The following is a 23643-nucleotide window of genomic DNA, read 5'->3' as shown; positions in this document are numbered from 1 at the left end:
CAGTGTAGACCAGGAATAGTTCCCTAAAGCAGAAGTTAGGAAAAACATCTGATTAACCTGGAATAATTTAAAAGTGAGATTCAAAAATCAAAGAAGAGTTCTAAAATGAAAATATAAAAGCTTTAGCATCAAAGCTAAAATCAGGTGGTCCTGGGGCGCCTGGGTGGCTCAGTCGGTTAAGCGTCCAACTTCGGCTCAGGTCATGATCTCATGGTTCATGGGTTCGAGCCCTGTGCTGGGCTCTGTGCTGACAGCTCAGAGCCTGGAGCCTGCTTTGGATTCTGTGTCTTCCCCTCTCTCTCTGCCCCTCCCCCACTACACTCTGTGTCTCTATCTCAAAAATAAATGAACATTAAAATAAATAAATAGGGGCACCTGGGTGGCTCAGTCGGTTGAGCATCCGACTTCAGCCCGGGTCATGATCTCATAGTTTGTGAGTTCAAGCCCCGCGTCAGGCTCTGTGCTGACAGCTTGGAGCCTGAAGCCTGCTTCGGATTCTGTGTCTCCCTCTCTCTGTGCCCCTCCCCAGCTCATGCTCATACTTTGTCTTAAATAAACTAAAAAAAAAAAAAAAAAAGTTTTTAAAAAAAATTTAATAAAATTAAATAAATAAATAAATAAATAAAATTGTATTTGGCTGAGAAAATAGTTAAAAGAAATAAATCATAACACTGAAAGGCAAAAAAAAAAAAAAAGAAAAAATCATCTTAAGAAAATATCAGAAGCACATTTAAAACTACTTTAAATGGCTGTTCTTTTTAACTTGTAAAGAGCTATCACTCACTGGTTAAGTTTATTCCTAGGTATTTTATTACTTTTGGTGCAATTAGAAATGAGATTGTTTTATTAATTTCTCTCTGCTGCTTCATTATTGGCATGTAGAAATGCAACATATTTCTGTACACTGATTTTGTATCCTGCAACTTTACTGAATTTGTTTATGAGTTCCAGTGGTTTTTAGGTGGAGTATTTCAGGTTTTCTGTATATAGTATCATCACCTGCAAATAGTGCATGTTTTACTTATTTATTTTTGTTGTCCGATTGCTGTGGCTAGGATTTCCAATACTATGTTGAATAGAAGTGGTGAGATTGGACATCCTCGTCTTGTTCCTAACCTTAGGGGAAAAGCTCAGTTTTTCCCCACTGAGTATGATGTTGGCTGTGGGTTTTTCATATGTTCCCTCTAAACCTATTTTCTTAAGGGTGTTTTTTTTTTTTTTTTAATTCAGTAGGCTCTACGCCCCAACATGGGTCTTGAAATTGAGTCACTTGCTCCACTGACTGAGTCAGCCAGGTGTCCCATTGAAGGTTTTTATCATGAATAGATGTTGTACTTTGTTAAATGCTTTTTCTGCATCTACTGACATGATCATATGGTTCTTGTCCTTTCTCCTATTGATGTGATGTATCAACTTGATTGACTTGCGAATATTGAACCACCCTTGCAACCCAGGAATAAATCCCACTTGATCATGGTGCATGATTTTTTTAATGTATTGTTGATTTCGGTTGCTAGTATCTTATTGAGGATTTTTGCATATATGCTCATCAGGATACTGGTGTCTTTATCTGGTTTTGGTATCAGGATAATGCTGGCCTCAGAAAGAATTTGGAACTTTTCCTTCCTTTTCTATTTTTTGGAATAGTTTGAAGAGAAAAGGTACTAACTCTTCTTTAAATGTTTGGTAGAATTTGCCTGTGAAGCGATCTGGTCCTGGACTTTTGTTTGTTGGGAGTTTCTGTTTGTTTGTTTGTTTGTTTTTTAAAAATTTTATTTTTAAGGGGGTGTCCACATGGCTCAGTCAGTTAAGTGTCAGACTCTTGATTTGGGCTCAGGTCATGGTCTCACACTTGGTGAGATACAGCCCCACCTCGGGCTCTGCACAGACAGTGCTGAGCCTGCTTGGGATTCTCTCTCTCCCTCTCTCTCTGTCCCTTCCAAGCTCACGTGTGTGCTCTCATTCTCTCCCTCAAAGAGCCCCACATTGGGCTCTGTGCTGACAGTGAGGAGACTGGTTGGGATTCTCTCTCTCTCTCTGCCCCTCCCTCGTTCACTCATATGGCACACTCTCTCTCAAAATAAATAAATAAACATTTTTTAAATTTTATTTTTAAGTAATCTCTACACCCAACATGGGATTCAAACTCACAACCTCAAGATCAAGAGTTGCATGCTCTACTGACTGAGCCAGCCAGGCACCCCTGTTAGGAGTTTTGTGATTACTGATTCAATTTCTTTGCTGGTTATCAGTCTGTTAAAATTTTCTATTTCTTCTTGTTTTAGTTTGGTAGTTTATATATTTCTAGGAATTTATCCATTTCTTCTAGGTTGTCCAATTTGTTGGCATATAGTTTTTCATAATATTCTCTTATAATTGTTTGTATTTCTGTGATGTTGGTTGTTATTTCTCCTCTCTCGTTTGTGATTTTATTTATTTGAATCCTTTCCCCCTTTTTTTTTCTTGAAAAATCTGGCTAGAGGTTTATCAACTTTATTGATTTTTTTTCTTTTCAAAGAGAAGCTCCTGGGTTGCCTGGGTGGCTCAGTCCATTGAGTGTCCAACTCTTGATTTCAGCTCAGGTCATGATCCCTGGGCCGTGGGACTGAGCCCCACATCAAGCTCCACACTGAGCATGGAGCCTGCTTAAGACTCTCTCCTGGGGCGCCTGGGTGGCTCAGTCAGTTAAGCTTCTGACTTCGGCTCAGGTCATGATCTCGCAATTCGTGAGCTTGAGCCCTGTGTTGGGCTCTGTGCTGACAGCTCAGAGCCTAGAACCTGCTTTGGATTCTGTGACTCCCTCTCTCTGCCCCTCCCCTGCTCACATTCTGCCTCTCAAAAACTAAATAAATGTTAAAAAAAAAAAAAAAAGACTCTCTTTCCCTCTGCCCCTCTCTCCCACTTGCACACTCTCTCAAAAAACAACCAAAGATGTAATATATACACAATGGAATATTATTCAGTCATAAAAAAGAATGAAACTTTGCCATTTGCAACAGCATGGATGGAGCTAAAGAGTATAATGCTAAGCAAAATAAGTCAGTCAGAGAAAGACAAATACCATATGTTTTCACTCATAGGTGGAATTTAAGAAGCAAAACAAGTGAGGGTGCCTGGGTGGCTCACTCAGTTGAACATCCAACTCTAGGTTCGGCTCAGGTCATGATCTCAGGGTTTGTGAGTTCTAGCCCCACATCGGACTTCGCTGAAAGCATGGAACCTGTTTGGGATTCTCTCTCTCTCTCTCTCTCTCTCTCTCTCTCTCTCTCTCCCCCCCCACCACCCCTTCCCCGCTCACGTGCATACTCTCGTGCTCTCTCTCTCAAAATAAATAAACTTAAAAAAAAAATGAGCAAAGGAGAAAAAATGAGAGAGATAAACCAAGAAACAGACTCTTAACTATAAAGAACAACCTGATGGTTACCAGAGGGAAGAAGGGTGGGGCAAAATAGGTGATGGGGATCAAGAGGTGCACTTCTTATGATGAAAACAGGGTGATGTACGGCATTGTGGAAAGACTACATTATACACCTGAAACTAATGTAACACTGTATGTTAACTGGGATTAAAAACTTAAAAATAAAAGATATTCTAATACAGTGCTTACAGTGAGGAAGCTTATAGTGTGGTGACACATACACAACAATTAAAGTGTGGTAAAAAGCAATAAGCAATATAATGATCGATTAAAGTATAGAATCCAAAGGGCGCTTGGGTGGCTCAGTCGGTTAAGCGTTTGACTCTTGATTTTGGCTCAGGTCATGATCTCATGGTTTGTGAGTCTGGCCCCTCAGTTGGGCTCCTCTCTCTCTCTCTCTCTCTCTCTCTGCCTCTCCCCTGCTCATGCATGAGCATGCACATGCTCTCTCTTTCTCGCTCTCTCAAAATAAATAAAACTTTAAAAAAAGTATAGAATCCACTGTCTAAAGTTTTGGCAATAAAAAAAAAAAAGAATTTTATGAAAATTTTCTATATATATTTTCTTAAGTTTATTTTTTAAACTTATTTTGAGAGAGAGACAAAGAGCAATCGGGGTAGGGGCAGAGAAAGAGGGAGACAGAATTCCAGGCAGGCCCCGTGCTGTAAGCATAGACCCGGATGCAGGACTCAAATTCACAAACCGTGAGATCATGACTTGAGCCGAAGAGTCAGATGCTTAACTGACTAAGCCACCCAGGCACCCCAAGAATTTTATGACATTTTTAAGGACTTAAAAACATGAGTGTCCAGGTTCAAAGACCTCCCTAAGTAACACATCACAATGAAGATAAACAGATCTATGCTGAAACATCATCATGACATTTCAGAAGACCAGGGACAAAGAGAACTAAAATTCTTCAGAGTGAGTAGGAGACCACTTCATATAAAAAAAAAAAAAAAAAAAAAAATCAGTAATCTGAACGGCATCAGGGTTCTCAATAACAAGACTGAAAGCTAAGAGACAATGAAAAAATAGCTTCAAATTCTAGAGGAAAATTATTTCAACCTAGAATTTTGTGCCTTCCAAACTGTCAATCAAATATGAGGATGAGAGAGGGGCACCTGGGTGGCTCAGCTGGTTGAGCATCTGACTTCGGTTCAGGTCGTGATCTCAGGGTTCGTGAGTTCGGGCCCCGCCTTGGTCTCTGTGCTGACAGCTCAGAGCTGTTTGGAGCCTGCTTTGGATTCTGTGTCTCCCTCTATCTCTGCTCCTCCCCAGCTTGTGCTCTCTTTCTCTCTCTCTCAAAAATAAATAAACATTGAAAAAAATTTTTTTAAATGTATGAGGATGGGAGGAAAAAACACTTTTCAGATTTTCATATTTCTTTTTTTTTTCATATTTCAAAGTAAGTATGTTCAGTGCACTCTTTTTCTGTGTTTAGTTAAATGTAAGAATGGACTAAGATAGAGAAATGGAATCCAGAAAAGATGAGCTGTAATCCAGCCATGGGAATTCCCAAAATGGTGGCTAAGAAAACCAGGGGTTCAAGTTGTGCTAGAGAGACAGTGGTACAGCTTGGAGCAGAACAGTGGAGAATTATCAAGAAAATATTGAAACCAACAGATTATAAATTTGACAAAAAACATGTATTGAAAGTGTTCTGAAGAGTCAGGAATGTGTGGTAAGAGTTCATTGATTTACATAAAACCGAGCAATAAAAAGGAGTCAATTTTAACTCTAGGTAGTCTGAAATTAGGCTTGCTGACTTTGCAGTTCCTGAGTTGTCTGCTTCTTAAAGGAGAGATTTTTCAGACTTTGAGCCTAAGACTTCAGCTCCCAGGGACTGTGACTACCTTTTTCATCTCTCAAGGCAGTAGAAACTCCTGGGTCCTCTTTCCCAGTTGTTAACAGTAGAGGTGCTGCACCAAAGCATTCATCTCTCTCTCTCTCAAAATCTGTAAGCATGAGAACCCTGGAGCTCTGAACAAAGTCCAGTGCAATGATGCTGAGAGTGGGTGTAAATAGTTTTACCTGGAAATGACCAAAGTATTTAGGCGGGGATGTGATTATACTCACATTCACCTGGGCATTTGGTGGAGCATGTAAAAATAAAGATGGAAAAGGAATGGGAATACGGTCAGTGAGAAAGCATCTTTAATTCTTCTCCCTCCCTTTCTTCATTCATTCATGCATTCATGCATGCATTCATTCATTCATTCAACAAAAACAATAAAAAAAAAGGAACAACTTAAGATGATATGCCATTGCTCAAAACACAAACAAGGCCCAAACTCAAACAGCATAAAAAGCTCAAACTACACTCAATGAGCTATTTGAATAAGGAAAAAAACCAAAAAACAAAAAACAGGGGCACCTGGGTGGCTCAGTCAGTTAAACAGCTGACTTCAGCTCCAATCTGGAGCCCCCATTAGCTCTCTGCTATCAGTGCAGAGCTCAGTTTGGATATTCTGTCTCCCTGTCTCTCCCCCACACTCAAAAATAAACACTTAACATTTTTTTAAATTTATTTACTTATTTTGAGAGAGACAGAAACAGCACAAGCAGGAGAGAGGCACAGAGAGAGGGAAGTAGGGCCTGACGTAGGGCTATAACTCACCATGTGTGAGATCATGACCTGAGCCAAAACCAACAGATGATTAACTGAGCCACCCAGGTGCCCCAAACACCTAACATGTTTTTTTTTTTTTTTAAGAAAAAAACCCCCACATGCAAAAAAACAAAAAAAACACAGACTGAAAGTAAAACGCCACAAAGCTCCAAACAAATAAGTCACTAGCTACCCAGCAAGATTAACATACACAAAAGAGGAAGAGAAAAACCACTCAGACGGTGTCCCTTCCCTCTTCCTCTCCCAAGAGGAGAAGAACGATCATCACTTCACGCTCAGGAAGGGACACTGCATCTCCTCCTCGTGGCTTCAAGTACTCTACACGTTCAGAGAAACTTCTCTAGTAACAAACTAGTTTTAACTTTCAGCTCCCCACCTTTGCTGGGTCTATGGCTGCCATGCACTTTGGACTGATGGCAAGGTATTTGCCCCATTTCTGATTCTACTCTAAAAAGAGAAAGAGGTAGGGCCGCCTGGGTGGCTCAGTCGGTTGAGTGTCCTACTTCGGCTCAGGTCATGATCTTGCAGTTTGTGAATTGGAGCCCCACGTCAGGCTCTGTGCTGACAGCTCGGAGCCTGGCGCCTGCTTCAGATTCTGTGTCTCCCTCTCTCTCTGCTCCTCTCCTGCTCATGCTCTGTCTCTGTCTCAAAAATAAATAAAAACATTTTTAAAAAATTAAAAAAAAGAAATGTTTTGTAATGCAATCTTTCAAATACTATCACTTAAAAATGATAGTGTTTTAAGTGGAAACTAAGATCTTAAAAAATATATTTAATGGCCATGCTTAATTAACATAATACTGAATGCCAGCCAATCACAGCCTGAATCTTTAAAGCTGAGGAAACATTCCCGTTCTGTTAAAGCAGCCTCACCCACACCCAAAGCTAAAGGAAATGGTAGGCCTTGGCCTTTGTTAGTGAGAAGCAAGCTGTTTGGAGTGATCAGTAAATTTTAGCAGTTGCATGAAACAGCTTGTCCTAAGAGTTTGACTTTCAAATACTGGTAAATTAGAGACAGGGCACTATGACTGTGGCAGGGAGGGGAACCAGGTAGCTGAGAACCAGTGCCGAAAAACAAAACCTTTTGGGTTTTGTGCCATATGTTTGCACTACCTATTCACACTTTTTGAGTACGTATGTACGTATTTTTTAAGTAAGCTCTATGCCCAGTGTGGGGCTTAAACTCATAACCCTGAGATCAAGAATTGCATGCTCTACTGACTGAGCCAGCCAGACACCTATGACCTCAAACTTTCTAACTGATTAAAGTTTTTTTCTCAAGTTTTTTTTTTTTTTTTTTTTTAATTTTTATTTATTCTGAGATGGCAGGGAGGGGCAGAGAGAGAGGGAGAGACAGAGAATTCCAAGCAGGCTCCACGGGACAGTGCAGAGCCCTATGTGGGGCTCAAACGCACAAACTGTGAGACCATGACCTGAGCCGAAATCAAGAGTCAGGTGCTTAACTCAGTGAGCCACAAAGGCTCCCCTAAGCTTTTCTTTCTAGCTTATCTCTTAACTCAGGCAAAGATCCTGCAGAAAATGCATAACCTGTTGGGAACCAAAACTACTCCCTCAAGCAACAAGGACTTCCCTGAGCCAGCAAGACCCTACCTGGGGTTAACTTCAAGACAATTATCGATTTAACCTTCACTGCCTACCTACATGTGCCCACCCACCTTTACCCCACATTTTCCTTATATAAACCTGGAAGGATTTGGGACATTTTGGAGACAGTCTCACACACTAGCCTGCTGTCTTCCCGGTGTGGGCCTCACTGAAATAGATTCCTTTCTTGTTTCACCTCCATTCGCTTCTCTGCCTTTGGGTTTTGTCAGTGGCAAATGGCTAAGCTGGTCTATTTGGGAACCACAGACCCAGGTGCTCTTGCACCCCTTACACTCCTGGGCGCCAGCTACAATTTGAGTGCCAACTCTTGATAATACTAGCTACTATTTATTGAGGGCTTGCCAGGTACCAAGCATCGTTCTCAGTGCTTTGCATATTAGATAAATGCAATTAATTGTTAGTCATCCCAGTTTTATGGATGGAGAAACAGACACAGAAAGATTAGGTAACTTGCCAAAGGTCACACAGCTCTTAAATAGCAGAGGTTACCTTAACCATTATTCCACTTTTCTATGTGCTAAAGTACTATTCTAGGAATTGGATATACAGAGGTATGGAGGTGAGTAAAGGTCCCTACTCTCACACTGAGCTTACACTCTAGTGAGGGAGAGAGGATGTCAGATAATGAGGCATGCTGAGGATTTTTTAAGTGTTGAAACAGAGAGATTGGTGGCTACTTTAAATTTGGGTAGTCAAAGAAGCCTCTCTTTGGACGTTACATTTAAACAGAAAAAATAACTAATGTAAAGATTCAAAGAAGGGAACAAAGTGGTACGTTCCAGCAACTTGAAGGTAGCTAGAGAGCATACGGGTATGAGGGAGAGGGGAGGTTTTCTAGGCAAGGGCAAGGCCAGGGGAGTCTGGATTTTAAGTGTGACAGAAAGCCACTGAGAAGTTTAAAGCTGTGGGGACTAGTTCTGAGGCCACTGCCTCAGGTGTCTATTGGAGTCATCATCATGGCTTGCATTTGGAAGGAGAAACTTGACCTGTTCTGGAAGTTGAATCAATAGAACACATTGATGGACACACTGATGGGTGAAGGAAAAAAGGTTTCAAAGGTGACAAGTTGGTTTGTGCCTGGAACAACTTGGTGCATGGTGCTGATAATAGGAAAGACTGGGGAAGAAACAGGGATTTCTCATCTCAGGGAGGGGCTTTTTTAGAATGGGGGGAGTATTCTACTCCACTTGCTTTATCTAATTTACCTTTACAAGAATCCCACGTATTGATGCTATTACTACTATATCTACCTAGGTTAGAGGGAAAGACTGAGGTTAAGAAACTTCCCAGGGCCTGGGTGGCTCAGTCAAGTGTCTGACTTCAGCTCAGGTGATGATCTCACAGTTCATGAATACTGCTGACAGTTCAGAGCCTAGAGCCTGTTTTGGATTCTGTGTCTCCCTCTCTCTCTCTGCCCCTCCCCTGCTCGCACTCTGTCTCTCTCAAAATTAAATAAACTAAAAAAAAAAAAATCTTTAAAAAAACTTTTAAAAACTTCCCAAGAACCCACAGCTAGAAAATAACAAACCAAGGAGCCAACTCCAGAGCATATACTTCCCTCATAGCCCCCAACCTATAAAGATGACCAAGAACTAATTTACGGCTCACAGTAAAAGCCTAGTCACTGTAGATCCAAAAGGAGAAAATCAAGGAGGAACTACATGGTACATAGCTAGAGTGGAAGAAAGAGAAATTAACTGTGATCTGGGGAGGTACTTCCAAAACCAGGAAGCAATCTCAAAGCTTCAATGCCAGGAAAAGAAAGGAGGTACACCCTCAGGAGGTGCTGTTTCTTTCTTTCTCTTCTTTTCTTTTTTAAAGTTTATTTTGAGAGAGAGAGAGAGAGAGAGAGAAGGACAGAGAGAGAGAATGAGTGGGGGAGGGACAGAGAGAGAGGGAGGGAGAGAGAGAATCCCAAGCAGGCTCCAAACCTAACATGAAGCCTGACTTGGGCTCAATCCCACGTATGAGATCACGACCTGAGCTAATATCAAGAGTCAGACGCTCGGGGGACCTGGGTGGCTCAGTCGGTTAAGTGTCCGACTTGGGCTCAGGTCATGATCTCGCGGTTTGTGGGTTAGAGCCCTGCATCGGGCTCTGTGCTGACAGCTGAAAGCCTGGAGTCAGCTTCGGATTCTGTGTCTCCTTCTCTCTGCCCCTCCCCCGCTTGTGCTCTGTCTCTCAAAAATAAATAAACGTTAAAAAATTAAAAAAAAAAAAAAAAAAAGAGCGAGAGAGATGCTCCACCAACTAAGCCACCCAGGCACCCCCTCTTTCTTTTTAATTTTATTTTTAAGTTATCTCTTTACCCATTGTACTCCACCAACTGAGCCAGCGAGGTGCCCCTCAGGAGGTACCTTTTCCACACCTGCACCCTGGAATGATTACTTCAGTCCTCCCTTTTTTTTTTTTTTTTTTTAAGATTTTATTTTTAAGGGGCGCCTGGGTGGCTCAGTTGGTTGGGTGTCCAACTTTGGCTCAGGTCATGATCTCACAGTTCGTGAGTCTGAGTCCTGAGTCGGGCTCTGTGCTGACAGTTCAGAGCCTGGAGCCTGCTTCAGATTCTGTGTTTCATCTCTCTGCCCCTTTGCTGCTCTCTCTCTCTCTCTCTCTCAAAAATAAACATTAAAACAAAAATTTAAGATTTTATTTTTGAGTAATCTCTACACCCAAAGTGGGGCTTGAACTCACAATCCTGAGATCAAGAGTCTCATGTTCTACCGACTGAGCCAGCCAAATACCCTTCGTTCCTTCTTTTTTCTCAACTCTATTCTCAACCCTCCTCATCAGCCTACCTCAGCAATGATTTTGCCTCACACTTGGCCCAGAACTTGAAGCTAGCAGTTGAAAAACCCTCAGTGTGGTCTCACTACAGGGACAAACCACCTACACCTGCACTCCCCATCAACTCTGGCTGCCCACTGGGAGCGGCTCTCTCCTAAATCTCAATTTCTCCTGCTCTACTCAATCCTTCCATCTGCACTCAGACTTGTTCTCCCATCTTTAATTAAACCCCATCTATATCCCATATACCCCCACCCCCACCCCTACCTCCCTCTCCCTCACTCCCCAACCCCCTCACCCCTACCTGCCGCTCCCCTCACCACCCCCTTCACCCCCCAGCTAAATGCACATCTACCTCTATACTCTCCATCACAGCTTGATTTTCTTCTGGGAGCTCTTTACACCCATTTAGTGGCAAGCCCTCCCACCCCTTCACTGATCAGCTCATCCCAAAACAGTTTCTCTATCACAAGACCAAGAAAGTCACCATTAAATGCCATGGATACCTTTCTAACTGCCTCTTAATCTCTCATCTGCTTTCTACACATTTCTCTGTCCCCACTCTCCTTCCTTGGCTTTGGTCAAGCACGGCTCATGTGGTTTCCCTTCCACCTGTCTGGCTGTCCCTTATGCCATTCATGTGTTAAAGGTCAGAAATCTCTCCTAAATGTGCCCTAAACTGAATTCTATCATCACTTCCCACCCCACTGCCCTACCTAATTCAGTTCTTCTTCCACTCTCCCCATCTTAACACAAGGAACCCATTTGCACAAGTTATAAATCCTGACAATTGTCCTTTTTTATATTTTTTATTTTTTAAATGTTTATTTTTGAGAGAGGGGGTAGGGGGAGAGAAAGAGGGAAACAGAATCCAAAGCAGGCTCCAGGCTCTGAGCTACCAGCACCAAGGCCAACAACGCAGGGCTTGAACTCACAAACTGCGAGACCATAACCTGCACCGAAGTCGGATGCTTTATTGACTGAGTCACCCAGGCGCCCCTGATAATTATCCTTAATAGCCCCTCTCACTCATACCTACATTGAGCCAATCCCCCCAATTCTGCCAATATTACTCAACTATCTTTCAGATCTGAACAATTTCTCTTTCTCCATCACCACCACCATCCTCCTCCCATGTAGATGAATGCAGAAGGTAGGTGCCTAACCTGGCCTCACATTTGCACCCCAACTCCTGCCGCTAATTGCCAACGCGGTGTTAGTCACTTTAAGCTACACAGGGCACTAAGTCATTCTTTTAATAGCATACTACTAACTTTAGGATGACAAGGAAAATTGAGTTCTCACAAAGGCTTAAGGGCAAATCTTTCCATTTAATCTAACACAATCACACACACACACACACACACACACAAAAACAACTAGGGGCGCCTGGGGATGGCTCAGTCGCCTAAACATTCAACTTTGGCTGAGGACGCGAGCTCAGAACTCACCGTTTCTGAATTCGAACTCCACCACGGAACCTGTGCTGGCAGCTCAAGCCTGCTTCGGATTCTACATCCGCCCACCCGCCTTTAAATATAAGTGAGCATTTAAAAAAAAAAAAAAAAAAAAACAAAACTTGAAAGTAACAAGAAGGAGCGACTACACGTAAAAATTAAACAGCCTGGTTAGAAATCTACAACAACAGTAACCAACTCAAAAAAAAAAAAAAAAAACTACCAAAAAAAACCCCAAATGCGAAAGTTAAAAAATGTTGCATATACTTAATTACGCTAGTAGAAACCACTCAGACTGCATCCTTTCCCTCTTCCTTCTCCGAAGAGAAGAAGAACGATCATCAACGACAAAGGGTAGCTGCAGAAACAACGCCCAGTATCAACTTCACGCCCAGGAAAGGACACTACATTTCCTCCTCGTGGTTTCGGGTACTCTACACATTCAGAGAAACTTCTCTAGTAACAAACTATAGAAATGATCCCTGAAAGTATAGTCTTGGCTTCTAGCCCCCAACCTTTACTGGGTCTATAGCAGCCGTCCACTTTACGCTGATGGCGACATTTTTCCACGTTCCTCCTGCTTGAGAAATACCACATAAACATATTTCCAAAGTATTGTTTCATACGCCACCTTTAAAAAAAAATTCTGAATACTCTTATGAGGCTTTTTCTTTAAGATGCTAAGCCTTTTAGTTTGTAATTAACCTATTACGGATTGACAGCCAATCAGAAGCTCTTGTCTTTCTGACTCTAAATTACACACAAGCACTTCCGGACTAGTTGGAGACTAGGTGCGCTTGGCGGCGCCAATTAATATTTGCATCTCAAGTACGACACGCAGGGTCTGTGGGTGGGATTTTTTTTTTTTAATTTTTTAAGCCTCTAAGATCCGAAATTTCGAAAGCTAATAGGTAGGTTAATTTGACATTTTTACTTTGAGACGGGCTGCTGGTTACTCACTTGAGTGTGGACCTGAGGGGCACTTATCAGATTCACCTGGGTAGCTTTTCAAAACAATGTATCCAGGCCAGTCTTAAATGGGGAACGTATTAGTTTATTTTGAAAAAAGTTTTTTCCCTCCAATTTTTTTTTTAATTAGGAAAAAAGTAACGACTGTAGTGTGGTTACTTCGGGGACTTTAGGGAAGGAGAGGTCTGCTTTAATTGGTAATTTTGTATATTTTTGTATTGTTTGAATTTTTTTAATTTTTTAACGTTTATTTTTGAGACAGAGAGAGCATGAACAGGGGAGGGTCAGAGAGAGGGAGACACAGAATCTGAAACAGGCTCCAGGCTCTGAGCTGTCAGCACAGAGCCCGACCCGGGGCTCGAACTCACAGACCGTGAAATCATGACCTGAGCCCAAGTCCACCGCTTAACTGACTGAGCCACCCAGGCGCCCCTGTTTGAATTTTTTTAAATCTTAAATTGTATCACCTTTATTTCACATACCATCAGGTCTGTCTAGACAGATCACAGCCTATTTTTAGCTTTCTTCCCAGTGCAGCTCAGTATTAATAAATAAATCCACCTAAATAATTTTTTTTTTTTTTTTAAGTAGGCTCCAGGTCTAGTGGGGAGCACAAATGCAGGGCTTGAACTCACCACACTGAGATCAAGACCTGAGCTCAGATCAAGAGTGGGACACTTAACCAACTGAGCTACCCAACTGCCCCTTGTGGGACCCAAGAAATTTAACAAAAATCCCCTACCCCAGACAAGCAGAGCAAGACTAACTCCATTTTGTGCTACACCCACCGTCTCATGTATAACCCCCATATGACCTACTTATTGCTTAAGACACTCCCCCACCCTAGTCAAGCCCTGAGCACACCCTTACTGGAAACCGGCTCATTTAGGAATGCGGAACCCCTAATCGCCAAAGAATGTAAGTCCCGCCTTTTGCTCGCTAAACTTGAGCACCAATTCTGACCAGAGTGATAGGCTAGTTCAAACAGTTACTATAGGGTAAATTGTAATTCAATTGGCCACCTGCGTGTGGACTGACATGAATGTGCAACTTTCTGTGTGTGTTACAATCTCATTGGCCACTGGCCCCCATAAAACTGCTACGCCTGCCTCTTAACCTAGGAGTCCAAGTCCCTGCTCCACTGTGTCGGGTATAGTTGGGCCCAAGCTCGAGCTTGCAAATAAACCCTCATGCGTTTGCATCGCTATCGGCTCCTTGGTGGTCTCTCGGATTCGAAATTGGGGGCATTACACCCCTCAACCTAAGTAAGTCTTAGTTTTTTTTTTTAATGTTTATTTATTTTTGAGAGAGACAGACAGAGCATGAGTGGGGGAGGGGCAGAGAGAGAGGGAGACACAGAATCCAAAGTAGGTTCCAGGCTCCGAGCTGTCAGCACAGAGCTCAATGCGGGCTCGAACTCACAAACCGTGAGATCATGAGATCATGACCTGAGCTGAAGTCAGACGATTAACCGACTGAGCCACCCAGGTGCCCCTTAGATTTTTTTTTTTTTAAGTAAGTTGCCAGGTGAGTCTGACAGGTTACAAACCTCTACTCTTCCCCTCCAAAAAACCCAGACTTAAATGTGATTTCTTATTTGTTAAAAAAAGAAACAAAAACACAAAAACAAAACAAAACAAAAAAAGCCTATCATTTCTCCACTACTTTACGATGTTCCAGACCTTCTACTAAACCCTTTTACATAGATCATCCAATTTAATCTTGGAAATAACCCTAAGAGTTCAAGGAAACAAATGTTAAGTGGCTCACCAAGGCCAGAAGGCTGTCTCCTGCTGCCTTCAGCACTGACATTGTACCTTTCTGTATCTTGTAAATCCTTATCTCCTTCCAGTAATTCACACGAGAGGCTCTTTGTGTTTTGCGTAAGACTAGAACTAGGTAAACTCAATAAACTGACCTAGCTAAAGTAAACCCATAAGGAGAGAAATAGGCAGAAGTACTGGGGGGTGGCGTAGGGGGTGCAGAAGTTGCAAAGGGAAAAAAAGGGGGAATCCAGGTGCACTGAGGAGCAGTGACACATCACTTTTAGGCATTTCTTTTTTTTTTTTTTTTTTTTTTTTTAATTTTTTTTTTCAACGTTTTTTATTTATTTTTGGGACAGAGAGAGACAGACAGAGCATGAACGGGGGAGGGGCAGAGAGAGGGAGACACAGAATCGGAAACAGGCTCCAGGCTCTGGGCCATCAGCCCAGAGCCCGACGCGGGGCTCGAACTCACGGACCGCGAGATCGTGACCTGGCTGAAGTCGGACGCTTAACCGACTGCGCCACCCAGGCGCCCCTACTTTTAGGCATTTCTTACAGATGCTAAGGAAGCAAATGATAGGGCTGTCACTCCTGAGAAAGGGTGGCTGGGAATGAACCACTGATGGGAGTTGGCTTACTCGTCAGAAGTGCTACAAAAAGAAAAAGGCTAAGGATACAGGATATCCTGACCTGAAGGCCCTCTGGTCATTTCCTGACAGACAACAGCCATGTATTGTTTGCCCAGTGAACAGTTCTGGGCAACTCTGTGATAGATCAAAAAGAAAATGACACCCCAAACTCCTGTCCTCAAAGAGATTACTAACTAACGGCAGTTTGTCTTCAGTAGACTTAGCGAGTCATCAACTGGGTACTCAGACAAGGTAGGCCTCCCTGGAGGAAGCTGAGACTTCGCCCTGCATATCTCACACCCATGTGATACACACATACACGCACGCACACACACACACACACACACACACAGAAACACCCCACTTCTGAGTACAAGAGTGAGATAAAGGTAGTGGGGGGAGAAAAAGAAACATAACCTTTAACTACAAAATGTTGAAATAAGGAATTGGACTAAATGACCTGCTTTGATAGTCCCTTCTAACTCTGATAATTTCAAAAAGTACTTTATTTATTGTCTACAATACCTGTATGAGGGGTGTTATTGTTATTACTTCTGTTCTACAAAGAAATGGAGGCACACTGAACTTAAGAAACTTCTGTTTGCTGAGAGACAATGCCAGACCAGGTTTCAATCCAAGAGGTCTGACTCACATGCAGCACATAGCAGACACCAGACCCCAGCTGTAGATCTGCTTACCTGACATCTAGTTGACTGACATCTTGAATTGAATGTCTCAAAAGCACCTTGAACTCAACATGACTAAACTACTCGTCTGCTTCCTAAAACCAGGCCTCTTCCAGTTCCCTGCCTTGGTAATGGTATCACTGTCTACCCCACCAGGAGCACAAACCAGAAAACAAGGGTCATTTCTGACAGCTTCCTTCACACCAACCTGTCATAAGGCTGATGATTTATCCCCCAAATACCTCTCAGATTCCTCCACTTTTCTTCACCACTACCACCTCCCTGGCTGGTCGAGTGATCATCTTTCAGATGGACAGAGCTTAGCCTATACTCACCATTGCCCTTCTCTATCTAATCCATTCCCCAAGCAGAGACCAAGTTCCCTTTCAAACTTTTTTTTTTTTTTTACATTTTTTTTTTCTAAGAAGTATTTTTTTTTTTTTTTCAACGTTTTTTATTTATTTTTGGGACAGAGAGAGACAGAGCATGAACGGGGGAGGGGCAGAGAGAGAGGGAGACACAGAATCGGAAACAGGCTCCAGGCTCTGAGCCATCAGCCCAGAGCCCGACGCGGGGCTCGAACTCACGGACCGCGAGATCATGACCTGGCTGAAGTCGGAGGCTTAACCGACTGCGCCACCCAGGCGCCCCATTTTTTTTTTTTTTTTTACATTTTTTTAAGTTGGGGTGCCTAGGTGGCTCAGTTGTTCAAGCATCAGACTTCGGCTCAGCTCATGACATCAGGGTTCATGAGTTTGAGCCCCACCATCAGGCTCCATGCTGATAGTGCAGAGCCTGCTCAGTATTCTCTCTCCCTTTCTTTCTGCCCCTTTCGAGCTCTTTCTCCCTCTCTCTCAAAATAAATAAATAACTTAAAAAAAAAAAAAAAAAGTAGAGTTTATTTTGAGAGAGAGAGCAAGAGTGAGGGAAGGGCAGAGAGAGAGGAGAGGGAAAGAATCCCAAGCAGGCTCTGTGTGGGGCTCGAACTCACAAACTGCCAGATCATTTTAAGGTTTTATTTCTTTTCTACATTCCACATGGGGCTCGAACTTGAGACTCTGAGATCAAGAGTCACCTGCTCCTCCAACTGAGCCAGCCAGGTGCCCCAGGAAGGGTTGTTTTTTTCTTACTTTACTTTACTTAAAAAAAAAAAAAAGTTTATTTATTTGGGGAGAGAGAGAACAAGCAGAGAAAGGGAGAAAGAGAATCCCAACCAGGGCTCCTCATTCAGCATGGAGCCTGGTGGGGGGATGGGGGGTGGGGCTGGAACTCACAAACCGCAAGATCATGACCCGAGCCAAAATCAAGCCATCAAAGCGCCCTTAACAGAGTATATCTTGAAAGTGCTCATCATGTGGTACCTGGCTGGCCCTGGGTAGAGCGGGTACAGTATGTGCCTCTTGATCCTTCAGTGTCCTGAGTCTGAGCCCCACCTTGGGCATAGAGATTACTTAAAATCTTTAAAAACAAAAAAAATGCTCATCACAAGAAAAATTTCTGTATGTATAGTGACAGATGTTAATTAAACACTGTGGTTATCATTTTGCAATATAGACAAATGCACAATCACGTTGTATAGAAACAAACGTTTATGTCAATTATAACAAATCTTTAAAAAATATTCTTGAAAACTAAAACACACAAAGCATTTAATACAAAATTTAGTAATGAAAATCAAAAGACCCAGAAAGTAACACAAACTAAGAAATTTAAAAATTGGGTCCTTCAGAAATTAGTCTGGAAGGCTTAATACCTACCTCAAGAAAGTTGAAAAAAACCAGTGCAGCAAAGGTGTAGAAAAACAAATACAAACTACAAACATACAAAAAAAAAAAAAAAAAATGCTCCCTAAAAACACATAGCCATACATGAGTTAAAATAAAAAAAAAAACAAACAAAAAAAACAAAAGCCCAAGCCCAAAAAGCTCTATGTAACCGCTAAACCAGTTATCAACCACCACAACTAAAAACACTGTTTGGAGCAACAGACAGCAAAGCTCGCTCCTGAGATACTTAGTCAACAAGGAACCACTCAGACAGTAACCTTTCCCTCTTTCTCTCCCCAAAAAAGAAGAGAAGAACGATCATCAACGACAAAAGGCAGTTGTAAACACAACACCCAGAGTCAACTTCACGCTCAGGAAAGGATACTACACCTCCTCCTCGTGGTTCCGAGTACTTTACATGTTCAGAGAAACTTCTCTAGTAACGAACTATAGAAATGATCCCTGAAAGTATAGTCTTAGCCTCCAACCTGCTGCCTCTTGCAGGTCTATGACAGTCACATACTTTGTAGTCATGGCGACATTTTTGTCAATTCATTTGCCTATTTAAATACATTTTGTTTTCTATTTCATAACAATTCAGGCAAATGACAAAGTTCAAAATACCAGTTTTTGCCTGGAAATCTTCCAGAAACACTTAAAACAGTAACAAGCCTTATTAACATGCGGCTTCCTAGCAGCCAATCACACGCTGCATGCTGCCGACTCCAGCCCAGAGGGAACTGTATTACCCCGCCCACCGCACCAGGCACAAAATGGGTCCCAGTCGGGTCGCGCCGCCCCACTACAGGCTAAGAAAACGGTGTTTAGGCCACTGGTTAGCGTTGCACTGCCTCTTGCTTGCTACAGTCCCGCTGACTTGAGGAGGCCAGGTTTCCTTTGCCTCGAAAGAGAGAAGAGGAGGGAAGAGGCAGCGAGGAGATAGAAGCAGAATTAAGAACCAGTGTACACTTCTACTACCACATAATAGTAATCATAACCATGATGATTTATTGAATGCCTACTTGATGACAGGCATTTCAATCCGTTGTTTCGTTTCATCCTCTAAACAACTGAAGAAAGGTGTCATTATTTTCTCGTTCTTACAGATGCAGGCTATAAAACATCAGTTACACAGCTGGGGGAACGAACCACTGTTGTTGGAACCTAGGTATGTCTGGTACTAAATTAAGTCTGGATTCTTTCTGGTAAGCCATAGTGGTCTTCCTCAGGAAGTCTAGTCTCCAATCAAATCAATTTCTCTAATAAAGCACTGAGTACATCGTCCCTCAAAGTAGTTCAGTAGTGAATGATTTGTATTCCTGATTTGTATGTAAACCTCAGAAACAGCCTACCCACTTACTGTGGCAAAAGTTACTCCCAGTTTCTCCTCAAAGAACACACCTTATATACGAATGTGTGTTAACTGTTTTTATCACTTAACTCTGTTGTAAAAATGCTTCTGCCCCGTATCTTCCAGGATGCTAGGAAGCACAGTGCCATGTGGCCATGCCCATGGCTTTCTTAATCAACCACATTTTTCAGTGCTTCATACTAATATGACTAATATGACCATCAGGTTTATCTCATCTAACCACTTCTAACAGAATGCTCTGTAGTGTAGCTAATCCAACTGCTGGCTTCTCATGCTTACCCAACCATCAAGAGCAGCTCCAGGAAGGAGGCAGATGACAATCCTCCTGACCCCTAAATTCCAGGTCACATGCCAGGTTCTCTTCACACCACCTTGGTGACAGCTGGTGTGGGCTGACGTCTAAACTGTTCAGGAGGCTGAGACAAAGGCTCCCAGCTATCCTGCTTGCAAGTGCTACAGTTCTCTGCATGAAATTCACCTGAAGGGCCTCTTACTTGGCTTGAAGCTGGGAAGGAGGGGAAAAAAACCACAGTTTTCTATTCCTATGAATGCCTTTTAGGGAATCTTTTCCACTGATACCCCACCACTACCCCACTGCCTTCTCCTAGATAGGCCCGAGGTGGGTGATGGAGTTTAAGGTCCAAGGACTATTTTGGCTATCTCCTAAGAAGCCCTGCTTGAGACTGTGGAGGAACTTGTCACCCCTTGTTCTCTACTCTGAGGCTTTAGATGAAATTCCCAGACACAGATGAAGTCCTGTTTCATATCCAGTTACACCTGTCAACCCCATCTCCTGCTGTAGCATAGTGTCAAGAATTTGAAGATGCAGGACGTTCAGATGTCTAAGATATAATAAATGTTCTAATATTCTGCTTCCCACACTGGAGAGTGTGGATAGACAGACACTAGGAGTCATAGCATACCTATCCTAAACATCCATTTTTATGTTAACAAACACATGAATGTGTTATGGAATAAAATGCAAAATTTTGACGGGGAAAACCAACAGGACCTTTCAAATAAATTATTGAATTCACTGTCAGCTATGTCATCTGTAGACTCTAGGGCTGATACATGGAAATGTCTGAGAACCTTCTGGGTGAATTATTTTGTGGGATAGTTGGATCCTGCAAAAATTGGGAGTTACCTTTCTGGAAGTCCTCAGGAATGCCGTTAAAGCAAATAGGAGAAACACTGCAGGGAAATTAGGTCATCCTGACTGTCTCACAAACCAGCTGAGAGAAGCTTCATAAACCTCTCCCTTTATACTAAGTAGGGAGAGGGGGGAATTCAGCAGGACTTCTAGTTACTCTAAAAAAAGCAGGTCTGGATCTGTAGATAGAGGACAAATACCAGCAGTGATTTTGTCCATGTATGGTTTAGTGTGTGTTTGTTCTTTTGAAGATTGCCTGAGCTACATCTATTTCCATCTCCCTTGTAGGCAGAGCTGCCTATAGCATCCAGCAAAACAAACAAACAAACAAAAAACCCTGGAAACCAAAAGCACCAAGGGCCTTGGAGGAGCAAAGGGGGAAGAGAACTGTGAAAGCCGGTCTCCTCACTCCACCACAGGCTTCAGAAGACTCCATCAGATGATGTAGATTAAAGAAAAGTTGGGGCGCCTAGGTGGCTCAGTCGGTTTGGTGTCCAACTTTGGCTCAGGTCATGATCTCTCTGTCCATTAGTTCGAGCCCTGCATTGGGCTCTGCGCTGACAGCTCAGAACCTGAAGCCCACTTCTGATTCTGTGTCTCCCTCTCTCTCTCTGCCTCTTCCCCACTCGTACTCTGTCTCTCTGTCTCTCAAAAAAATAAATAAACGTTAAAAAAAATTTTTTTTTTAAGAAGAAGAAAAGTTAATCAGGTAGAATTAAAAGTGGGTGTGTTGTGTGTGGCAATAGCTTAAAAAATACAAAATAAATAAATAAACAAACTTTATTGAAAAAAAAAAAAAGTGGGTGGCTGGGGGCCTGAGGAGAAATCTTAGGAGTCTAATAGTTGGAAGACTTATGGTTCCCTAGTACAAAACAAAACAGTCTCCAAAAACAATTTAAAACCTCTACTGAGCAATATGATTGCACTGGTAGAGAACATCTCATCTCTAAATTTAACTTTCTATTTCTCCAAGAACTCCGAGTTTTATGATTTTCCTTCCAACACTATTCAGAAATGTGGACCAAGGCACCTGGGTGGCTCAGTCGGTTAAACGTCCAACTTTGGCTCAGATCATGATCTCACTGTTTGTGAATTTGAGCTCCGCATCAGACTCTGCTATCAGCGCAGAGACCCCTTCAAATCCTCTGTCCCTCTCTTTCTCTACCTTTTCCCCCAGCTCCTGCTGTCTCTCTCAAAAATAAACAAAAAAAAAAAAAAAAAAAAAGAGAGAGAGAGAAATGTGCTGCAATTTCAGTACAGTGCTTACCTTTCTTAAGAATCTTCTTCACTTTCACATAGTTCCCTTGTTTGACATACTCATGAAGCTGAGCTTCCAAGGAGTCATTTCTTAAGGAACCAAGTTGAACAGGACAGGGGACTGGAAGATGAACAGCCCTAGACATCCTGTTTCAAAAGAAAGCAACATGCTATTTTAACTGAATCAGAAATGCAAGCACACAACTTAGATTCTTTCACATTTCTTTCACTTTTTGTCTACTTTCATTTATAATTAACAGGATTAGGGAAACAATTACTGAAACCCTACAAGATTAATTTTATTCTCAGTATTACTGGTGAAATTGAAAAACAATATATTTAGCACTAATTCCCAGGACTAAAAAGTGATGACTCCTGAAGTAAAATTAGAAATATATATGTTTGTTGTATCATTAACTAAGAGCCTATTAACTTTGAAAGGTTAGTACACAAATGCAGTTACTGTGTGGGGATGTAGAGAGTATACTGTAGTGGGTTAAGTTCACAGTTCAGACTCCGAAGCTCTGGTCCTGGCCCTGTCACCTCCTTAACTGTAACCTTGAAGAAATTATTTAACCCTGATAGGCCTCAATTTCTTCATCTGTAAATGGAGATAATAATAACCAGAGGGTTGCTGAGAGGTTTAAATGAGCTAATATGTGTAAAGTGCTTAGAAATGTGCCTGGCACCAAGCTAGCTCTGTGTAGTTGTTAGCTGTTAGTATGCACAATAAGATCCGTGCAGAGAAATTTTAAGTTTCCATGTGTTGCAACCACACCTGACCATCATATACAATCAAGTGTTTGTGGTATACCTACCATGTGTCTCAAACGTGACAGGTACTGTGTAAGACACCTAAAATTGGATCTCTGCCATCACAAATGCTTGGTCTAGCAGGGGCCAGACAAGAGGTATCATGTTGATGCTCCATGGACAGTGGATTAGAGGGAATCCGCAACTACATGAATTGACAACATGCACATCAGGGGCATAACTGTTTCTTGTATGGAGAGACATAGAGGGTGTGAAAGAAAAAGCCAAGAAGGCTAACACATTCAGTAGGTTTTCACCATCCAGGAAGCTTATCTAAGAATTTCTTTCCTTTTTAAGGGTGAATAATATTCCACTGTGTGTATATACAATGTTTTGCTTATTTATCCATCAATGGACATTTGGGCCGATTCTACTGTTGGCTATTGTAAATAACGCTGCTATGAACATGGGTGTACAAATCTCTCTTCAAATCTCATTTTAAATTCTTTTTCTTTTACTCTAAACTTATTTTTCTAGTAATCTGTACACTCACTGTGGGGCTCAAACTCATGACCCCAAAATCAAAAGTCGCATGCTCTTCTGAGCCAGCCAGGCACCCCTGTTTTCAATTCTTTTGGGTATATACCAAAGAAATGGGATGGCTAGATCACGTGGTAACTCTATGTTTAATTTTCTGAGGAACTGTTTTCTATACTGGCTATACCATTTTACATTCTCACCACAGTTATACAAGGGGTCTGGTTTTTCCAGATCCTCATCAATAGGTGTTATTTCCTGTTTTGTTTTGTTTTTTTTCCTTTTCTTTAGTAGCCATCTTTTTTTTTTTTTTTTTTTTTAAGTAGGCTCCACACTGAGGAGCCCAACATGGGGCTTGAACTCATGACCCTGATCAAGACCCGAGCTCGGGGCACCTGGGTGGCTCAGTCGGTTAAGCGTCTGACCAGCTCAGGTTATGATCTCACGGTTCATGGGTTTGAGCCCTGCATCAGGCTCTGTGCTGACAGCTCAGAGCCCCAAGCCTGCTTTAGATTGTGTCTCCCTCTCTCTGCCTCTCCCCTGTTCGTGCTCTCTCTCTCTCAAAAATAAATAAAAAACATTAAAAACAAAACAAACAACAACAACAATAACAAAGACCTGAGGTGAGATCAAGAGTTGAATGCTTAACCCACTGAGCCAACCAGATGCCCCTTAATAATAGTCATCTTAATGGTTTTTGATCTCTCTAAAGTTATTTTTTATATAATTGCATTTACACTAATACATGACTACATTCTTAACATAATAAGTTCAAATAAAACATAAGTAAAAACCCTGAGACTCACTTCAGTGTCACAGGATTATTTTTTCTTAAAAC

General features: G+C 42.1%; 1 protein-coding gene, 2 non-coding genes and 1 pseudogene across 8 annotated transcripts in view; all 4 read right to left on the bottom strand.

The window, feature by feature from the left end:
- TEX14 (testis expressed 14, intercellular bridge forming factor) overlaps nucleotides 1-23643 on the bottom strand; it is a 122109-nt gene that overhangs the window by 70868 nt on the left and 27598 nt on the right. For all 6 annotated transcript variants that reach the window (XM_060646546.3, XM_078437359.2, XM_060646547.3 and 3 more), the window contains one exon: nucleotides 21526-21662. In XM_060646546.3, the coding sequence (XP_060502529.2) occupies nucleotides 21526-21661 (136 nt within the window). In that variant the 5' untranslated portion in view covers nucleotide 21662. The remainder of the gene's footprint in view (nucleotides 1-21525; nucleotides 21663-23643) is intronic.
- On the bottom strand, nucleotides 6260-6414 carry LOC132688700 (small nucleolar RNA U3; annotated as a pseudogene).
- Nucleotides 12203-12415, bottom strand: LOC132688698 (small nucleolar RNA U3). Its single transcript, XR_009614671.3, has one exon. It is a non-coding gene; the product is annotated as a small nucleolar RNA U3 (small nucleolar RNA).
- LOC132688699 (small nucleolar RNA U3) lies at nucleotides 17995-18211 on the bottom strand. The gene has a single exon (XR_009614672.3). It is a non-coding gene; the product is annotated as a small nucleolar RNA U3 (small nucleolar RNA).

This window comes from Panthera onca, chromosome E1, assembly GCF_046562875.1.
Source record: "Panthera onca isolate mPanOnc1 chromosome E1, mPanOnc1 haplotype 2, whole genome shotgun sequence".
Taxonomy (NCBI): Eukaryota; Metazoa; Chordata; class Mammalia; order Carnivora; family Felidae; genus Panthera; species Panthera onca.
The sequence above is the reverse complement of the archived record's forward strand: the minus strand, read 5'-3'. Positions and strand labels throughout refer to the sequence as shown.